Source organism: Manis pentadactyla, chromosome 2 (assembly GCF_030020395.1).
Source record: "Manis pentadactyla isolate mManPen7 chromosome 2, mManPen7.hap1, whole genome shotgun sequence".
Lineage (NCBI taxonomy): Eukaryota > Metazoa > Chordata > Mammalia > Pholidota > Manidae > Manis > Manis pentadactyla.
The window spans coordinates 8042564-8062181 of NC_080020.1; the positions used below are offsets into that span (position 1 = coordinate 8042564).

Genomic DNA, 19618 nt, shown 5'->3' on the forward strand with positions numbered 1-19618 from the left:
AATACCACGTCCACTGTCTGTCTGCATCCAGCAAAGGCAGCCCCTCAGCCCCCTCACTGGGCAGAGACTGTGCGGCCATTCCTTGGGTGGACAGATCCCAGGGGATAAGGTACAGGCCCTCGACATGGACTCGCGGTCATCTGGGCATGGGATTCCCAGGGCCCAGGACCTGCAGTGTGGGCTGGAATCAGGACCCTTCTAAGCTCTGCAGACCCCTTGCCTGTGAGGAGGGGCGTGGCCAGGAGAGTACCCCTCCCGCCCCCCTAAGAAGGGTACTGGTCACGGGCTGACGAAAGAGCAGGCGAGTGGGTATGGAAAGTGCTGGACAGGGAGGGGTGGGGCTGCTCCTGAGACTTCCTGTATTTGTAGTCATGGACTCTGCCCCTTACTGTCTTTATTTGCAAAATGATGGCTTTGAATTATAGGCAGAGATTTATAGCCCAGTGACTGGGGCCAAACTAAGGTTTGAATTTTGAATATTTTGGCTGTGCACCTCTGGGAAAAGTACTTAATTTTTCTAACAATCAGTTTTTTCAGCCTTAAAGCAGGATGTACCTTCTCTAGGCTACCATGAGGATTAAATGATACCCGTGCCGAGATTAGCATAAATCCTCTGTAACCGGCAGCTGCGCTGCTGTTCTTTCTCTATGGCTGAGGATGCTGGGAGGTCCCAGGGGGCTGATACTTTAACACAAGGCTCTAGAAACATGCTTGGACAGGACTGGGCAGCTGGCCTGGGTTTATTCTCAGGGCTTGCTGCCCTCTCTCTGAGAGCCAGCGTTGCTGGTGGCTAGCAGTGCAGGCTCTGCATTTTCTTGTGCCATTTACTTAACTGTTCACCATCCACAAGTTACTTAACTTCCCAGAGCCTCAGTTTCCTTGCTGGTGAAATGGGCTAATAACAGCATCTATTCAGTGGCATCTCATTAGGAACAAACAGGGTACCATGTGTCAGCTCTCGGCCAAGGCTCCTCTGGCACAGAGGAATCTTTTGAAACCTCCAGCTATTTTTTCCCAACAGCCTCCCCTTTCTCTCCCACTGTCCCCAGCCCACTGGGGCCAGTCACTGCCAGTGACATTGGAAGGTGCGGTGGGGCCGCTGGCTGCAGTCCCTCAGCTCTGGGCCCTCTTTACTCAATGAAATGATGGCTTCTGGGGAGGAAAAACCTTGAGTCTGATTTATTCACTTATATCCAAGCTCCAGTAGATTTGGGGAGAAGCCCACAGCGGCTGAAATAATTTCTTGTTTTGTTCTTCCTTGCTCCCGAGGGTGGGCGCAGCCTAGCCTCAGTCTACCTCCTGAGTAACTGGGGAAGAAGAACTCGCCAGGGAGAGAAGCTGGCGGTCGGTCTCTCCAGAGCAATGGCACGGAAATGGCCAGGTGCTCAGGGCTCTTCCTGGGCAGCTTCATTTCCTTCTTTCTCCTGAGTCAGAAAGTTTAAATTAAACAAATCGGAGCCAAGAATGGATAAATCTGGCTTCTCCCCGCGAGCTGACATGCAGGCGATGTCGTGGCACCGGAGGGTCTGGTAGATGGCGGGCCGGACCAGCTCCGGGGCCTTCCTGGGGGGCCTGCTCTGCCCCAGCCACGACCTAAAGGAGAAGCAGCAGGTGAGAATGCAGATTCCTGGGCACCCGCTGGCCTCCTGATGCCTCCTGCTGAAATGCAACAACTCTGTGCTGCCCCAGCCCTTTCCTTCCTTCTGGTCACTTCTAAACACCTGGGACTTCTGCCCCGAACGCGTCCTATCCGAGTCCTGTCCTTGCCCGTGTCTCCTCCCCACCAACTCTGTGCTAAGCACACGGAACTCCTCCCAGGTGCCCAGGCCTCCCCTTTGGCTCTCGCCTAGGCCCCTCGCCTCACGCTCCCCTCTCTCTGTTAATTGCGGTCGGATATGCATGGCGTGAAACCGCCGCCTTAGCGTCCGTAAGCATGAGGTTCTGTGGCATTAAGTCGCCTTGCTGTGCGACCATCACCGCCATCCATCTCGGAACTCTTTGCATCTTGCAAAACGGAAACTCTGTACCTATTAAGAAACAACTCCCCGTTTCCCCTCCCTCAGCTCCTGGCAGCCCCCATTCTCCTCTCTGTCCCTGCATGTGACTACTCCAGGGACCTCACTGTGTGCAGGCACAGCCTGGCTTATTCCACCGAACAGACGGGCCTCGAGGCTCCCCACGCTGCAGCAGCTCTTCTCTCTCCTGAAGCTCCCTTTCCCGTGGCTCTGTCCTACTCTGCCTTCAGGCTTTCCTCCGGGAAGCCCCCAGGTGCTCCCAAAGTGCTCTGCGCCGGGGGAGGGCCCAGCAGTGAGGGGTCGGCACCCGAGACCCAACACCCACCGAGCGTGAGCTCCTTCAAGGCCTGGAGCCCCTTCCGTCCCCAGCTGGGTCCCGCTGCTCTGTCACAGCTCCGGCCCGGCTCCGAGCTCTGCTCAACAAATAGTGCAGAGGGACGGCTGAGCAAACTGTGCCTGCGAGTATCCGCTGACAGTCCCCGCAAACTCCTTGAGACCACGGCTGCACGCCCCTGCGCATCAGCCTACAGCGCACACTTAACCACGCTTTCCTGGAGCTCAGTCATCTCCAGGGCGTGGTTCCCCATCTGTTCGCTAGATTCTGCGGCCTGTCCTGCAGTCCCCGCTCACGCAGCACCCCAGGGACTCCCTGAGAGCCCAGGGGTCCTGCATACGCCCTTTGCTGCAGGTGAGCCCCCAGCCCATGCCCGCACCTCCCTGGTGCCCTGTCTGGGGGGTTGTTCTCCTCAGCTGCCTCTCCCAGCCTCCCTGGGCCTTGCACTGCCTGGGAAGCACCTGCTGGCCACTTCCTGCCCCTTTCTGTCTAGGTGACCCTCAGCCACTGTGTTTCGGCATTATTGCCATCACTTGGGCCTGCACTGTGGGGAGGATACTTGATTCCGGGTTAATCTGCCCGTTGTCCGTAGCTTCTCCTTAGTGTCTGGGGCATTTCAAAGCTACACCCTTCCTTTCTCTGCTCATATAAAGGCCTGTCTCAGGGACATGGTTTCTGCACTGTGGGGAAGCGGACAGAGCAGGGGGACCATATTCCCACCTTACTATTTATTGACCATGGTTTGACTGTGGGCAAATCACATGTCCTCCCTAAACCTCAGCTTCCTTATCTCAAAGTGGAAAAGCAAGTGGCATTATCTTCAGGATGTTGTGAGAATGGAACAAAGTAATTGAGGAATCCCCAGCATGGCAGTCAGAGATCACTCCGGGGGGACAATCCTCAGCATTTTTTGACGTTGAGTAAGGCATGTGCTACGTGAGAGGGTTGGGCCCCCCCACATAACACAGGTGAGCAATCTTGTGAAAGTAAGAGGGCAGATGGATGAGCAGCAGGCCACCACCTTCCTCCTTCCCCGCTTCTGTCTCCCCGTTTTTAAAGACAGGTCTGTAACTATAACCCAAGTCTGTGTCATTTCCTAAGAAGCCAAGGGCTCTCCTGAACGAAACTTCAGGTTCACGATTCTTGGCCGTTTTCTGGCACGATGTGCATGGTGACTGGTGTTCCTCTATGTGATGGCCTCCTAACAGTATCTGAAGCATTTTACTATTTGACCTCCTGGAACATTAGTCATCTGCCAAAAATCCTTTCTTGCCTCCTGCCTCAGTGGCAGAATGCTCAGGTTCTGTTGCAGCTAGTGTGGCCCAAACGACGTGAACAGAAGTGTGTGGGACGTCCTGGACGAGTCTGTGGAGGGAACTGGTTTGGATGGAAGGTGTACCCCTTTTGTCCTGGACCCCTGTTCTTCATTCGTCTGTTTCTTTACGCTCCCTGGAGTGCGGGTGGAGGACGGGAGGTCCCAGCAGCCATCTGTACCATAAGGTGGCAGTGCAGACAGATGCCACGCTAAGATAGCAGGGCAGAAGTAAGCAGAAGGGGTCTGGGCTCTTGACGCCCACAGGGCCCTGCGCCAAGGAACCGGAGAGGTCAGGGAGGTGTCGTCGCTCATGTGGCCCATGGCCTAGGTCTACATCCGGGTGGAAGGAGCACCATGTGACACTGGGGGGCTGCTTCTTTAGGCCTCTTGGTGTTGGAGACCCAGAATGCTGGTGTGGGGCCTGGGGAACAAAACACCCCGCAGAGCCAGAGAGAACCACTCGTTCGCCCTACCGCTCTGTGGCACCCAGCCGCGTCCCCGTACAGGGAGCCTGGAGGAAACACAGGGCCTTTGTGGTCACCCAGCTGTCCCCAGGCATGGGGGGGGGGCCCCGCCCCCGCCCCACACCCTCAGGGGTCAGAGTGGTTGCAGGAGGAACAGTGAGGTGTTCCGGCCTGAAGCAGCTCTGACGACAGCAATGTCAGCCGTGGGCCTGAGACAAAGAATCTGAGAGGGTGGCCCTTGGCCACATGGGGTGCCTGGACAAAACGGGGGCTCCTTGGTGTCCTGAGTCCTGCAGGCAGGATGTTGACTGGTGAGATTGCAGTTGAGGACTCATTGTACTCACAGGCTGGGGCACTTAGGGGCAAGTGACTCATGCAGACAGCAGGCTGGCCCGCGGTGTCTCAGCCAGGAAAGGCCGCCTTATTTCGGGACGCCCTCACTTCTACCCGGGTGTTTCTTTTAGGCTGACCAGCCATTGCAAAATGCATACCGTCGACTTATGTCCTCTTTTGTTTCGACTTCAAGGTTGGAGCCTTCTGGAGAGCAAGGCCTAGAGGTCTCTTTGGGCCAAAAGAAGAAGGAGCAGATATGAGAACTGGAGCCCACGGTCACACTGCGACGGGGGACAAGGATAACTTGTCGGGTTCTCGGAGTTTCCTTGTCAAAACAAGCTCCTGACTGGCTGAATGCGTTAGATAACGAGATTCTCCCTTGAGCTCTTACTTGATTTTCAAATTACTGACTCAAACGTGATGTTTTCCAGGGGAGTGATTTTCTGCATCCAGTTAACTTATTTCAGCTGCGGTTGCATTGAATATGCTGGCGTCCTGGAAGCATCGCTGCTGACATCCAGAACCCGATCAACACATTCAGTTTTGCAAAAGAGACATTCAGAGAAACATACCATTTTTTAGGGGTGGAATGAAACTGAAAAGATCAGAGACTCACCTCATTTCATAGATCATCAGCGGAAGTGACTGCTGGGGCCAGGCAACTAATGAAGGTGAACTTGAGACGAGAACTGAGGTGACCCTAACTCGCAACCAGCGCTGCAAACCCTTTATTCTGTAATTTCACAGTTTGGATTCCCATGGACTAGTCCAGATACACAATCTAGGGGCTTGGTTTTTTGTGTTTGTTTTTTTTCCTCTCTTGAATTTCTTCTTGGAAAGAATGTGCAGACTGTTTCCTGAAGTACTTACAGCCAAACTGGACAGAATAATAAACATAGAAGCACCCAGGGGTTTCCTTATATGAGATCAAGGTCACTCAGGAAGTCTATTGCCTCACTGTCTTTCACCCTTGGGACCCAAACATCACACCCGTCACCCAGTTTGGTCTTGTTGAACTGCGTGTCCCTCCCCACTCCCCCCTTTCCTCTGCCCCCTCCTCCCACCTGGCCTTCCCTAAGCTCCCTCCTTGACCTGGGAGCTAGTCTGGCCTCTGGTGTCAGCAGGTTCCCACCACTCACTCTCACCTCCCTCCTCGCCCTTTGCATTTGTTTTCCAGATTGTGCACCTATCAGAATGAATGAACTCCTTGTTTTCTCTCTATCAAATGCACCCTGGAATTACTGTTTTTTTTTTTTTTTAACAGGCTGATAGTGCCAGGTAGACACGTTCTGACCCGAGAGCTGCCAGATCACTTCTCGATAGCCTTGGGAACACTTTTGAGAAGGAAATCAAGGAAATGTGAGAGGCCTCCGACGAGATAGGAGACTTGCTTGATCTCTGCTTGCCTGGTGCCTTTATTTCCTATTAAGAATGTGCCTGGGGGCTCGATGCAGAAGTCAGTGAGGGGCTTACACTGTGCCATCAGAATTCAAGGAGGCTGCCTCGACATATTATTTTGCTGGCAGAGCAGGGTCCTGCTTTGAGTTGTAACATAACCAGTGAGCAATAGCTCATGAAATGACCTTCTTTTCAATTTATTACAGGGCAAGCCTTTCTTGGAAATCCAGACATTTCATTGAGCTCTAAATCAAGGCTGCATCTACCAGGGCCTTCCCCAAATTTCTTGCCCTGATTTTGACTCTCATAGACTTGGCCACCAATCTGATCATTTCTTCCTTTCACTCGTTGGGAAGCCCAGCTTTTAAATACATTTCCTAATGGCAAGTGTGTGTGGTGGGTTGAATTTTTAACGTCTATCCTTCCCTCCTTCCCTGATGTGACAGTGGGGTAGAGCAGCGTGCAGAATGTCCTTAGGTCCCAAGACCACAGACAATAGCCTTTTTGTCGGCCAAAGGTGGACCAAGTCAAGTGATGCTGGGAGATGAGTGCCAACCATCCTTATGGCCCAACAAATCCTCCAGGCCCTGGTTAGTAGCATGTTCCTGGGACACACTTTTATTGGGTTTACTTGGTTCTCTAGCTCATGCCTCGATTCTTTCAGGCCACAGTTTGCTTCCATTCTGATCTGCCTGGATGCCTCAAAGTAAACCCAGGTGAACTGAGGCGCCAGGACCGACCTTAGCACCGGCCTTTCCCTGCACCCTGGTGTCTTGCTCCTCCTCCCCTGTACGTGTGGTGGGAAGATCTCCTTCCAGCCTGGTGTGAGCGGGCGTGCTCTGGGGATCTGTCAGAATCTCATAGGGCACTCTGGGGTGGCACCAGGAGGCAGGAGTGAAAATATCCCAGGGGCTACTCTGCCCAAACATCCCTGGAAGAGTAGAGATAAATTAATTAATAATAAGCATAGGATGGGAGGTGACCTGCTTTCTAATCAGAGCAAAGCTTATGGCTACAATTGCTAGGTCTCCTTACTCCTTGCTGAGTCAACTTAATCTAATTTAGTTCTGCCTCTGTAGTTCTGTAAGAAACAATTCCTGGGCAACTGGCTCTGGCTACTCAAGCCTAGAATGCCTCTTGCAACATTTATCACATGGGTGCATAAGCTACTCAATAATGTATGAAGAACTTGCAGGATAAATTTTAAATAGATCTAGCACCTGCTTCAGCTAGGGAGGTAAGAACGTGCTGACCCGGGTACAGTCTCTCCAACCGGTCCATCGGATCAGTTTCCTTGCTAGAGTCCATCAGGTTAGGCCTTTCGCCACCACACAGCTCCCCCCATCCTGGACTGTTCCTGCCAAGGGTAACATAAGGATAACAAATGATAACACACTTCCTTCCCAAACTCACTGTGTTGAGTCTCTGAGTTTAGATGTCTTTGATTTTGCTAATTTTTTATGAAAGTAAGATGCCTTTAAGGTATAGACTGAATTCTGTCCCCACAAAATTCATATGATGAAGCCCTAATTCCCAGTGTGACTATGTTTGGAGATAAGGCCTTTATGGAAGTAGTTGAGGTTAAAATGAGGTCATCAGGGTAGGACCCCGGTCTGATATGAAGAGACACCAGAGGAATCTCTCTGTCATGTGACGACGCAACAAGAAGGTGGCCGCCTGCAGGCCAGGAAGATGGCTCTCCCCAGACTTGGCCACGCAGGCACCCTGACCACAGACTTCCTGCCTCCAGGACTGGCTCGCAGGCGAGAAATACATTCCTGCTGGTTAAGCCACCCTGTCTGGGGTACACTGCTACGGCAGCCTGAGCTGACTACCACCCGGGACCTCAGAGAACTCATGACCGAGTGGGGGCTGCATCTGAGCCCTGACCTGGCACCAGGGTGGTGACCAAGGGCTGCCCCTTACGGACGTACTCGCCGTCCCTGCTCCACAGGCGCACAGTGCAGTCGACAGAGGATGACAGCAGATACTTTTCTTCTATCAACTCTAAACTAATGAGATAAAAGGGGAGGAGAGACGCCCCAAGGATGCTCCAGCATGAAAGGGACATCGGATCAATATGTCAATACTCCCTTACTGAGCACTGGAATATGGAAGCCGGGTTAACCTCCTCAATTATTCTCGGTGCGACTCTCTGCCTGCCTCCTACCACACGTAACACCCCCTCCTGATCCCCCAACTCCAGCCCCAAGATGCCAAACAAGATATTTTGGAAACCATCCCATAGATCATGGGTCTGCAGGAAGGTCAAGATTGGTTGGCTGGAGTTCAGGCCCCGTCCTGCAGCCCTGACTCCTTTCAACTCCAGTGAAAAAAATCTTAAACTTACCGAGCTTCTAAACATACACTAAAATACCAGATCAATTCAAGGCAGACAGTCATTCGTTTACCAGAGAAATGAAGCCTTCCAACCTCTTCCTTTAGTTCTGAGCAAGCAATATATTCATCTTGTTCTCATCAGCAGCAGAACTATAATACTGTTGTTCTCTTTTGACTAATTCAGAGAGCTTCTGGAGGAACTGATCTGATAGAAGCTGTGGAAATTATTTTAACTCTACAAATTCTTGAACTCTAAAATGGATGGTACTCACGATGTCACCAGGCTGACATGGGCCCTCCAGAAGGTCACATCTAGTCAAAAACAGACACATGTGAGTACAGTGGGACGGTCAACCATCATGAGAGCGGGTGCTGTGTAACAGTTCCCACAGGAGGGGTCAGATCTGGGTGAGCGCCCAGCAGGGAGAGAGGGGCTGGCTGGAGAATCACTGGCTTGCCTGTGTTAATTTGGTGTTTGTTGAGCATCTACTGTGTGCAGGATCCCACGCCAGGTCCAAAACCATAAAAGGGGGTGTACACAGGGTGCTTATGCTATGGTTTCCTTCAGTGCTTAGGGTCTGGGACTAAGTAGGCAGGACTAGGTAAGTACTTAGAAATGATTTGCAAAATAGCCTGGTATAATCTCCACTACCAATACCTGGAGTCAAGACCGACACCAGTCCAATTGCATTTGCTTCCAAATGCTGATTTCTCTGACTTTAGCATTTAAGTGTTAGCAATTAAACTTCTCTTGTGGTGAAACAGGAAAAGGTGACTAAAGGGCCGTATGTTAATTTTTACATTGGCTTTATAGAAATGTATTTAATGGAATATTATACAGCCATGTAAACATGCTAAATGAAGCTAAATATGCTCATATGGTAAGTTTTCTAAGAGGTAGAAAGAAGAAAACAAGTCCTGAAAATTAAATATATATACACAAATAAATATGTTTTATGAGAGAGAGTATGTGTAAAGGCATGTGTATGTATGCATAGAAACTTTCTGGAAGGAAATTCAATTTTATTAACATTGTTACTAAGATTCAGAAATGGCAGTTTAGATGGTAGAGGAGGTCAGAGAAACAGCTACTGCTTTTCATTTTCCTTTTGTGCTGTCTGACTTTTCTCTAAACATTAGAACTTTTGCAGTTCTATAAAAGGGCTGTAAAATTTTGAACATATTTTTGTTATCAAAGCAATGTATTCCTAGAAAAATCAGAAGAGATTTCCAAAGAGAAGAAAATAAAACATACCTATAACTTCATTTACAAAGAGATAGCATTTGTTAAAATTTTGGTGTGTATCTTTCCTGACTTTGAATCTTCCATATACTTCTTTGTCTTAACAAAGGTAGACTCATTTGGTAATATCGTTTTGTGATGTGATTTTTTTCATTTCACAATTTATCATGACTGACCATGTTTCCTGTGAACGTATTGTCCTATACAGCACGATTATTTACCGATTAAATGACATTTCAGTGTATTATGCCATTATGTATTAATTAATTCCCCTTCTACTGGGCATCTAGGCTGTCTCTAGTTTTCTCTCTCTCTTGTAAACAATGTGTTGATTCACAACCTTATATGTGAATCTTTGTGCACATTTCTTATTATTTCTTTTGGCCAAATCCATAGAAGTAGGATTGCTAATTCAAAGCTTTAGCTATGTATGGTCACCTGGTCCTCAGCTAGCACACACCGATTTACCCTCTATCCACGTGTATGAGCACTCATTTTCCCATGTCCTTGGCAATACTGAATACTTTTTCTTTAAATCTGTTCTTAAAGGGTTTTGGGAACCCCCCCTCACTGGTACAATTTAATTTTACCAACCAGAATATTAAATTAAAACTCAAGCTGTGCTCATCACAATATTTAACACACAAAGAGTTCATTGCCTACTCTTGGGAGGCTGCATCTCAGGTCCCTGCAGGCCATATTTCTTGATGTCATAGACTTGCACAAAGCCTTCCTGGTCAGCTATGTAGGCGAAGGTGTCTTCTGCTGTCACTGTGATTCTGCTGATCTGGGCCTTGTCTCTGGACTGAAAGACACATGCACAGGACCTATTAGAGAGACAAACACAGGGCCCATCTCACACACACACAGAGCCCATCACAGATACACACACAGGGCACATCACAGACACACAGACACAAATCCACACACAAGGCCCATCCCAGATAAAGCTTACCTGTTAGGCAATGGCAAGTGAAGGGCTGTGTCCCATTTCTAGTAAGAACTAGTCACTGTGCCTGTATTAATCTTCCAACAAGACAGAAATGCAGTGCAGATACATAAAGCCAAGGACTCGAGCCTGGCAGAACTTCTGTGTTACACAGTCAGGCTAGCGCCAGAAGGAAACAAGCCCGGAGCATGGAAGGTATTCCCTTCCCTGGGAAGGGATCCACCTACCCTGGGATCGAAACACACAGCTGGAGCCTCGCCTTGCGACAACGCAGGCGCTAGTGCCAGAAGGAAACAAGCCCGGAGCATGGAAGGTATTCCCAACTGCCTGCCCAGGAGCAAACCAGACTTACAGGAGTGAAGTTTGCAATGGGACAGGCCCCTCCGAACAGCCTCCAGAAGGTGACAGCGCCTGGTGGGGAGGGAACAGCAGGAAGGGCGGCTCGGGATGCGCTCCCTGTGCGTGTCCTCATCTCCCCGCTAGGTCAGAGCCTCTGCCTCAGAGACTCGGCAGCCCCATGACCCTGGGACATTTTTCTTCTTTTCCTTTTATTTTGATCAGTTAGAATGAATGGTGTACATGCAGAAGGTGTCCTCTTAGTGAGTTTTGGATTAAATGGATCAATCGCCTTTCCCTTCTAATCAGGGCAGGGCCTTCCTGACGGGGGAGGGCTCCAGCTGTGGCTATAGAGTGAAGGTCTGGAAGTTTGTGCTGGGGGAATAATGTGTGTGTGTGTGTGTGTGTGTGTGTGTGTGTGTGGAAGTTTGTTGCTGGGGGAATAGTGTGTGTGTGTGTGTGTGTGTGTGTGTGTGTGTGAGCCCTTGCCTTGTGGGTGTTCGTGTAGCAAGCCTCTGTGAAGGGTGCCCCAGGCACATCCCTTCCTCTTGGGAGCCCCCTAAATGCCTGGACTGTGGAACCCTCCTGCTCTCAGGGGAGGGGCGCTGTGCTCCTGCCAGTAAGGCAGCCGCCATGACGCCCCAGGGCGGAGGGTGAGGAGAGGTCCCCAAGGCACCTGCTGCCTTGGCCTGAAGCTTTGGGGCTGGGGGTGGGCAGGCAGCCTCCCTCCGCAGCGAGGAGAACGTAAACAACCACCTACCCTGGGATCGAAACACACAGCTGGAGCCTCGCCTTGCGACAAAGCAGGCGCTGCTTTTAACTCCAAGGCTTTAGTTAAAAGCCTAGAGCTTTGGAGCTGGACGTCGGCCCCCTCACTACATCTTGCTGAAGCCTGGAGGTCATGTCATCTGTGAAGGTCACCCAGCTAGTGAGTGGCGGATCTGGACTCAGAAGCCCGTCCCTAGCTCTGGGGGCCCTGACTTCCTCCGCCTACAGCTAGGGGGTCCCACGGCGGCCCTCCACGCGCTCCTCCCTGTCGGCTCTCCTCTCAGGCTGCCTGTGCGCCTGCAGAGGTCTTTCCCTCCCAGGCTGTGCTCGGTATTTATTTACTGTGACTGCCTGATGCTCTCGGTGCTCCATGCTCTCCGGGAACAGTCAGTGGCCCCTTACCCCCTGCTCCAAACCCCCCCCGCCCCCACAACCTGCAGGGCCTCTGAGGGGCAGCTGGGCACGGATGCAATTCGGGGGAAGGAGGAGGCAGGTCCTTGCTCCCCACAGGACCCCCTCCCTGGCAGGCGGGGCTGGGGCTGGGGCAGGCTTGGGGAGCACTGATTTGGGGGTCTCCTCCCAAGTCCAGGCCTGCAGCGGCCAGTCTCAGGAAAGAGCAGCAGAGTCACCTTGGGGCCCGTTGGCCATCAGAGAAGCAGCAGCCGATTCAAACTTGGCTGCCCGCATCTTCAGGAAGGCGAGGCAGCAAACGCTCCGGTCCGGGCCTGGTGGCAGGAGAGTTCTGGACACGCGCCCCACGCAGGACGGACCTCACCCTCTCCTGGAGCTGCCCCTGCCCCACCCCCAGGCCCGAAGACGAGCCCGGCGGGCAGTGTCCTCACTGGTTAAGGACCAGCCCAGCCTGGTTGGTGGGGCAAAGTCAGTTGGGAATGCTAATGGCCCCCAGCCGCCCGGGGCCCCCCGGTGGTGCTGAGGACCCTGGGGCTTTGGGGCAGAGACAGGGATGATCAGAGCCTCTGCCTGGGACTTTGCGGGGTGTGCCCAAGCGGTCCCCACTCCCTAGGAATTCCTGGATTGGGATAATACCAATGAACCTTTAGGCCACTGCTAGCATTTACCAGGAGGTGAAACCATGTGGAATTGGAGGGCACTGGATTATTAGTCCATGACCACATGAGGAAAGGGAGGTTTAGAAAAGTTGAAAGCTTTGCTCAAGGCCATAAAGCTGTTCGTTCTTTCATTCCATTTTTTTTAAATCACCATCTGTTAAATCTCTAGTAGGAACTAAGCCTTGTGCTGAGCACCATGCAGCAAAGGGAAAGGGGAAGCAGAGAGCCAGGCCCAAGCAAGAACTACCCCCAGGAATGAGCAAGACGCTGTGGGCAGGGCGGGGTGGGGAGGGCGAGGGCAGGCTTCCCAGGGGAAGCCGTTCCATCTGGAACCCTGCAGGAGGCCCTGGGCTCTGGGCAGGGAGGGCTCGCTGGGGAGAACACATATCTGGAGGGCACAGCCGGTGAAGTGTGGGAAGAGCTCCGGACCCTGCCTCCCCGCCCTCCTGCTGGACTTCCAGCACCACTACCACAGGGGCACATCTTTTCTCACCTCTCACCTCTAGTTCTCTCCTAGTGCCTAACACACAGAACTCAAATATTGTTGCTGGATAAAAATCCTACAGATGAAATCAGATGCAAACCTCCTAGAGCCATAAAGAATGTTGCTACTTGGATATTGGGATTGGGAGCAAGGAGCTCCCCCTAGGTTACCCCCCTTGAGTATTATGTTACCCGCATACTCAGAGCCTCCAGGTTGGACGTGAAGTAAGTCGTCTCAGGCAAACAGGGGGTCATATAACTTGCAGGGTTAGTGCTGGAGTTAAACACAAGAGGTGCTGCTTCCGGGCTTCACTGCCATGGGGATGCCTGTGCTCAGGCCATTCACTGGTCAGTGATGTTTATTTTGGCCTGAGTCTGAGCTGGCACTGTGCTGAGCACTTGGGAAACCAGAGTGGACACTGCCCGAGAGGGGACAATGATCACAACTGGGGGGATTATCTGTTTAGGAGACACTTTCTATGGGCCAGCCACTGAGTTAAGTGCTTTCTCGACTTACCGTATTTAGTTATCACAACAATCCTTGGTATATATTATGCTAAGTGAAATAAGCTGGTCACAAAAAAGGTAAATACTGTATGATTCCACTGGTAAGAGGTACTTAAATTGGTCAAAAACCAAAAGAAATGGAATGGTGTTTATCAGGGGCTGGAAGGAGGGGAGAATGGAGAGTTATTATTTAGTAGGGATAGGATTATAGAATTTCAGTTTCAGAAAAGACAGGAACAGATAGTGGTGACAGTGCATAACAATATGAACGTACTTACTGCCACTGAAGTGTACACTTGAAAATAATTAAGATGATAAATTTTATATGACATGTATTTTACAACAATAAAAAATAAAGAAGAAGAAGAAAAGAAAAGCCTTAATCTTCCAGTAAACTCACTGATTTCCTGGACTTTAGCCTGGTTGAAATCTGTGTCTCTCTTTACTTTCAAATTCTTTCTCTTTGATGGAGGAAGAATATGTCTCAGTCCACAATATAAGGAAGAGTGGAGCTAACAGGTTGAAAAGTCTGCAGAAAGAATGTGTTTTCAGCTCATTTGGCCTTACTAGCCCTTTGTCTTTTTTCAAGCTCTGTGCTCTACGGAGAAGGGCTTCAGAAGAACTGTCTGGACTGTTTTCCCTATAACACGGTGACCTCTTCGCTTGTGCCGTGCGCCAAAGACCCCCGGGCTCTGGTTTGACCTTCAAGAAGAGCGGGTACTGCTCTTTCCTGGAAGGGCTGGGGAACTTTTACATATTTCCAGCTCATTTTTGCAACTTTTGCAGATGTGAATTACTGGCAGCTATGGCTGGCTTAGCATTTTTAGAGCCGAAGAGTTGTTTCTCAAAACCAGCAGCCATATAACTTTAGGCAATAAAACACTACTGCAAACAGGGTTTTAAATTAGAACTGCTGGCTGATGGGTCAACACTGCATTTCTGGCCAATGACATAATTTTCATCTGAATGGCAATGAGAATAATTTTAGAAGGAAATGCCACCACTTTTTCCCAAGGATTTAAAAAAACTCATAGGTACCTTCTGAAAGAGTTTCATAAGAGAATCTTTTTTTTACATAGTAAAGGGGCTAGGACTAGACCAGATAATCAACCTTCAGGTAATAATTTCTTTTTAATCTCGTGGTGCCCAGGGGTTTTGGCTTCTAACCACTGCTCCCCAGAGTGACTCTCAAGCACAGTGAGGCTGATTGGGCTGCCCTGTCATTATCTGACCTGCTGGGCACACATGTCTGGTCTCTGAATTTAGACTGTGAGCTCCGCAAGGGCAGCGTCAAGCCGCACATCTCTCTCTAGTCTCTGTTACGCATCTCCCACAGGGCTGTACCCATGGGAGCAGCTCAAAGAGGTTTTCTGATCAAATGAGTCATCAGAACTTCTCCATGGCTAGTAGGTTATCAAAGGCCTATAGCAGGGGACTGAAGTATGGGACTCAGGGATCTCCAAGGGTTTGCTGGCTGGGCTTCTGGAGGTGCAAGCAATCCTCAGTTTTATGCAAAAACTGCCCAGCACCCTGTGTCTCCCCTGTTGGGGCTCCACGGGTGTGAGGCTGTGGGTTCCCTGGTTGTTGGCAGATGTCAGCCACTTGGGAAGGATCACACTGGGGTCTGGAGGTGAGGAGAGAGGCCGTAGGAAGCTTCTTTGGTTCCCACCAGTTTTCCAATCCAGGCCAGCCAGCGATGAAGCTAATAGATAAGTGGATCCTCCATTCACCTCCCATGTGTAGTTTCCAAACAATTCAGGACTCGGGGGGAGAGGGATGGGATTTCCAGCCCCATGATTTGGCAGTGGACTTGGTGCATAGCAGGAGCTCACCAATATTTTTTCAATGAATAAGTGGACGAGTGGACCCATGGTCACATTACCAGAGAGGGTCTTGAAGAAACGGCAGAAAAATTAGGGAAAGTGGTGAAATGTTTTGCCATACAACCTGCAAGTGGTGAGGACAGGCCCAGGGCATAGGGGGCCATGGGGAATGTGAGGGCCCTGGGAAGCCGGGGCCATCGGAGGGGGCACACAGGTGAGGGATGTGTGGGGAGATGATGCCCGAGCTGGGCGTGGGGAGCAGGCCCACCCGCTGGTGAAAGGAGCCCGAGGAGAGCGGCGCTGATGGCCCAGGAGCAGCCTCGGTGCTGGAAGAGCTGTGCCAGCCAAACCCGAGGGGCTCAGCATGGCGGAGAGTCCTGCGGCGGACAGCGGGAGAGGAGGGCTCCTGGAGGGCGTGGGCTGGCCGGGGAGGCGGGCTTTGATGCCCGGGTGCCCAGGGATGTGGGCTGAGCTACTTGAACTCCTAAGCTCCCTCCGGCTGGGGGCCCCTGCATCTGACAAGTTAAACCTGAAACCCGAATCCCTTCCAACCGGGAAGCAGTCCAGAACTGAGCTTCCTTTAGACAATGTGCCAGGAGCCCAGCCTGCAGAGGTCTGTGCAGAGTGGCTGCGGGGCCTGCCCCCCCACCTACCCCCTCTGCCTTCTGTGCCATCCCGGGGGCTGGGGATATTCAGCTTGCAGTACATGTGGCCTGAGATGACGTTCCAAACGATAATCTCCCCGTTGTAACTGGAGGTGGCAAGAAGAGAAGGTGGGCATTGAGCCACACAGAGGATGTCCTCCTTGTGTCCATGGTCCTGGGAGAGAGAGAGAGAGAGAGAGAGAGAGAGACAGTCGGATTGGGGAGTCGGGGAGTCTTAGGATCGTGCTGCACCCTCTTGCATCAGTTTGACCACATTCCTCAGGGAAGCGCTTTTCTTAGCAGTTTTCTTATTTTTCCCAGAGTGCTGCCAAGTGGCAGGAGCCCTCAATGGGCTGAAATGTTGAAATGGGACAATGGAACCCCAGGACTGGCCAGGGTGGTTGGGTTTCCTGACAGCCTCAGGCCTAAATTCTGGAGCGTGGTGTCCCTTGACTAGATTCTTACGGGGCTTCTGTCTCCCTCACGGTGGCTTGTTAGGGATTGCAATCACCTACTCTCCTCAGGAGGAGGATTTCTGGACATGGATCCTTAAGAAAGAACGGACACCAAAAGGGATTTCTGAGACAAATGTTGCGGGTTCAGAGAGTCCCTGATCCTTACCCTTCAACTCTCCCGCTGGGGTGTAGCTTCCACGTGAAAAGAATTGGCTTCTCTTGACACTACAGAGATACTCTTTCTCCCGCACACACTTTCCCCAGAATGTTCCTTGAGGACCTAAGGTGCCGCTTCTGCTAGAAAACAGCTGTGAAGGGGGCCTTATAAGGCAGGTGGAAGAGAGCACATCAGTGGCTCTCTCCTCACAATCTTTTGTCGCCAAATCCCACCTCCTTCCACAATTGGCGAGCAAGTACGCCTGGGCTCCTCCTCCCGCGGACCCCCGCTGCCTGCAGAGTGAAGCGTACAGGCCTTAGCATGACGTTCCAAGCTCTCATTGAACTCTCCGGCCTCATTGCCCTCCTGTACCTGAGGCCCCAGTCCCCCAGACATTTTACAGTCCTCCCAACAATGTGCTTTTGGGGCTTCCAGACTGTCCTCTGCGCCCCTCACCCAGGCTGCCCTCCCCACCCTGGCCTCCTGGAAAAATCAGGTGATCTTTTAATATCCTGTATGATGTTAGTGCAAAGTAAGTAGTTCCCACCTCTGGGTTTCCCCAGCATTTTATGATATCATCTGTCATATCGTAAGATTATTATCTCCTTAGTTTGTCTCCTCACAAGTCTGTGAGGGTCTGGGCCAGCAATCACTTTATGAATGTTTGAATCTTCTGTGCCTGTCCACTAAAAATGGCACCAGGAAAGTGTTCAGCAAATATGTGTTGAATGAATTGATAAGTGAATGGGTAAATATTTGAATGGCTCTTGCATGACTTTGCCCTTGCACTGGCTGTGACATCCCTGGGAGCATTTTCTGTATAACTTTGTTTTCATGCAACAATCACTAATTCACCAGCTCCATGAAGGCAGGGAGCATGTGGGGACCATCCTGGCATCTTCAGTGAATATCACACACTTGGCCCACACTAGGCATTTGACACATGCTGGTTGAATGAATGCGTAAGAATTGGGCAGGTCCTATAACCCAGGCACTGGGCGAGGTCCTGGGAATGCCCTGATGAAGACAGACAAGGCCTGTCTTCACGGAGTCTGTATTCTAGTAGCTTGGACCTTTTGGAATATTTACAGGGGCATGAGGTATGCCTGGGCTGTGGCAGAGGGCTGGGCACGTGGCCTTTCATAACATTTGTCCTACTGGTGTGGCCTGCAGACCATTTTGAGGATGGTCATTCCATCCTGGGAAGCTATAGAAACTTGGGGGCATTTTGGGTGCTAATAAGAACCATAGGAGGTTCCCTGGTTTCGGGCCCCTAACAAGCCACAAGGTAGCAGGAATGTCATCTCCTAGGTGCCCATTGCCAAAACATGGCACAGTGAGTGTAGAGTCTTGCACGCCAAGCAGAGGCAGAAATGGATGCTTCTTTGAGGAGTGTCACCCCCATCGCATCCTGGGCTGCCCTTCCTGCACTAGGCTTTGGCTGCCTTCATGGAGAGCTGCGTGGCCTCCTTCCTGTGGCCTCGTGCCTCAACCCGAACATGGGGTCACCCCTCTTCTGGAAGCAGCAGTGGCTGCCTGGAGCTCAGGGCTCCTGGCTCTTTGTGGGCCCCAATCATGGATCCCACCACAGCAGAGGCTTGGAGATGCTTGTGACCCCCCAGGCAGGCCCAGGAGAGTCCGGGTGGGGCCCTGAGTGAGGGAGGTCCCCATCAGGTGCCGCTGTGTGGGTTGAGAGCCAGGCAGTGGGCCAGGGCTCACCAGGTCATCCTGCCAGTGCGGCTGTGGCTTCCAGAAGTGATGGATATCGGACGGTGCGTCCTGCGTTCGAACCCAAACAGGAGATATTGTACAAGCTGTGAAGTCAGCTGCCAAAAGTCTCACAATTTCAGAGAGAAGGTGTTGGCGCATCTTATAACCCTACCCCTCACCCCACCAGTGATGTAGATTTTCAAAATGTCAGGCAAATTGCCCTAGGGACTAAAAAGCAAACCATTCCTGACGTTTGGGTGATTGCATTTCAACAGATCATATGTCAACTGGCAAGCTCCCCCCGGATGGTCTCACAGCTTCGCCTTTGTAATAAGACATAGCTGTTGCACATGCTAAAACAAAGCCATCAGCTCAGGAACCTACAGTGACCAAAGGACAAATGGAATGCCAAGCCTTCTCAGAAAGTCATCTCTCAAATCATCTGGGGAACTGAGGATTAGGCTGTGAAACACAGCACCTTTCCAATGAATGAAGAATTTACAATGTTTAAGGACTTTTGGAAATCCATGACCATCCGGCGTAGCAAGCAGGAGAAATAAAAGTGCCACAGGTAGATTTAAAGCTCAGTTATAGTCAGCATTTTCATTTCCCCTGTCTCTTAATCTCCTTCCTCATCTCTAAGCCATAAACAAAACATTTTTTTGGTAAAGCTTCTTATGGGTGGCGTTTCATCTCCTCTTTCTTTCCATTCAGAGAGGGACAGGGACATAAAGACAAGAAGGAAGAAAGCAAAGGGCTGGACAATTGACAGGTTGGTTAGCCTCCCATTAGGGGTGAGAGCATGCAAGATACAGCAGAAGCCCTGCGTGCTGGGCAGGAAGGAACCCGCCAGCCTGTCCCAAGGGCAGGAGGACTAACAAGAGGTGGAGAGCTGCTGGTGTCCCAGCACAGCCTGCTTTGGGTTTCCAGGGATGCCCTCTCTGCCCCTGGTAGCTTTTCTAGTTAACACATTGTGATGCTGTGATTTAGGGTAAGAAATATACATTTGGCCTTTGTTCCATTTCTGGCACTGGGCTCCTTAACATTTCCTATGGGATGACAGCAAGGAAGGTCCTTGCCCTTTGCCCATTCCTGCTCAAGCACCTCTTCCACGTGGCTGGTACTGAGTTATATCCTTTTATATAATAAACAGATGATCTGGTAAGTAAAATGTTCCTCTGAGTTCTGGGAGCTGCTCTAGCAAATCAATCAAACCCAAGGAGGAGGTCGTTGGAACCTCCAATCTATAGCCAGTCAGTCAGAAGACCAGGTAA

The 19618-nt window shown here is 51.1% G+C and overlaps 1 protein-coding gene across 1 annotated transcript in view; it reads right to left on the reverse strand.

Annotated features, from left to right (window-relative positions):
- Window positions 1–1385: 1385 nt before the first annotated feature.
- The window catches only part of LOC118928332 (WD repeat-containing protein 49-like), a 36880-nt gene continuing 18647 nt past the window's right edge, over window positions 1386–19618 (reverse strand). Inside the window, 11 exon segments of the mRNA XM_057492818.1 lie at window positions 1386–1577; window positions 4500–4515; window positions 4599–4689; window positions 6596–6790; window positions 7786–7871; window positions 8472–8511; window positions 10106–10247; window positions 10744–10802; window positions 12125–12220; window positions 16032–16197; window positions 18354–18413. Of these exon segments, the coding sequence (XP_057348801.1) occupies window positions 1386–1577; window positions 4500–4515; window positions 4599–4689; window positions 6596–6790; window positions 7786–7871; window positions 8472–8511; window positions 10106–10247; window positions 10744–10802; window positions 12125–12220; window positions 16032–16197; window positions 18354–18413 (1143 nt within the window).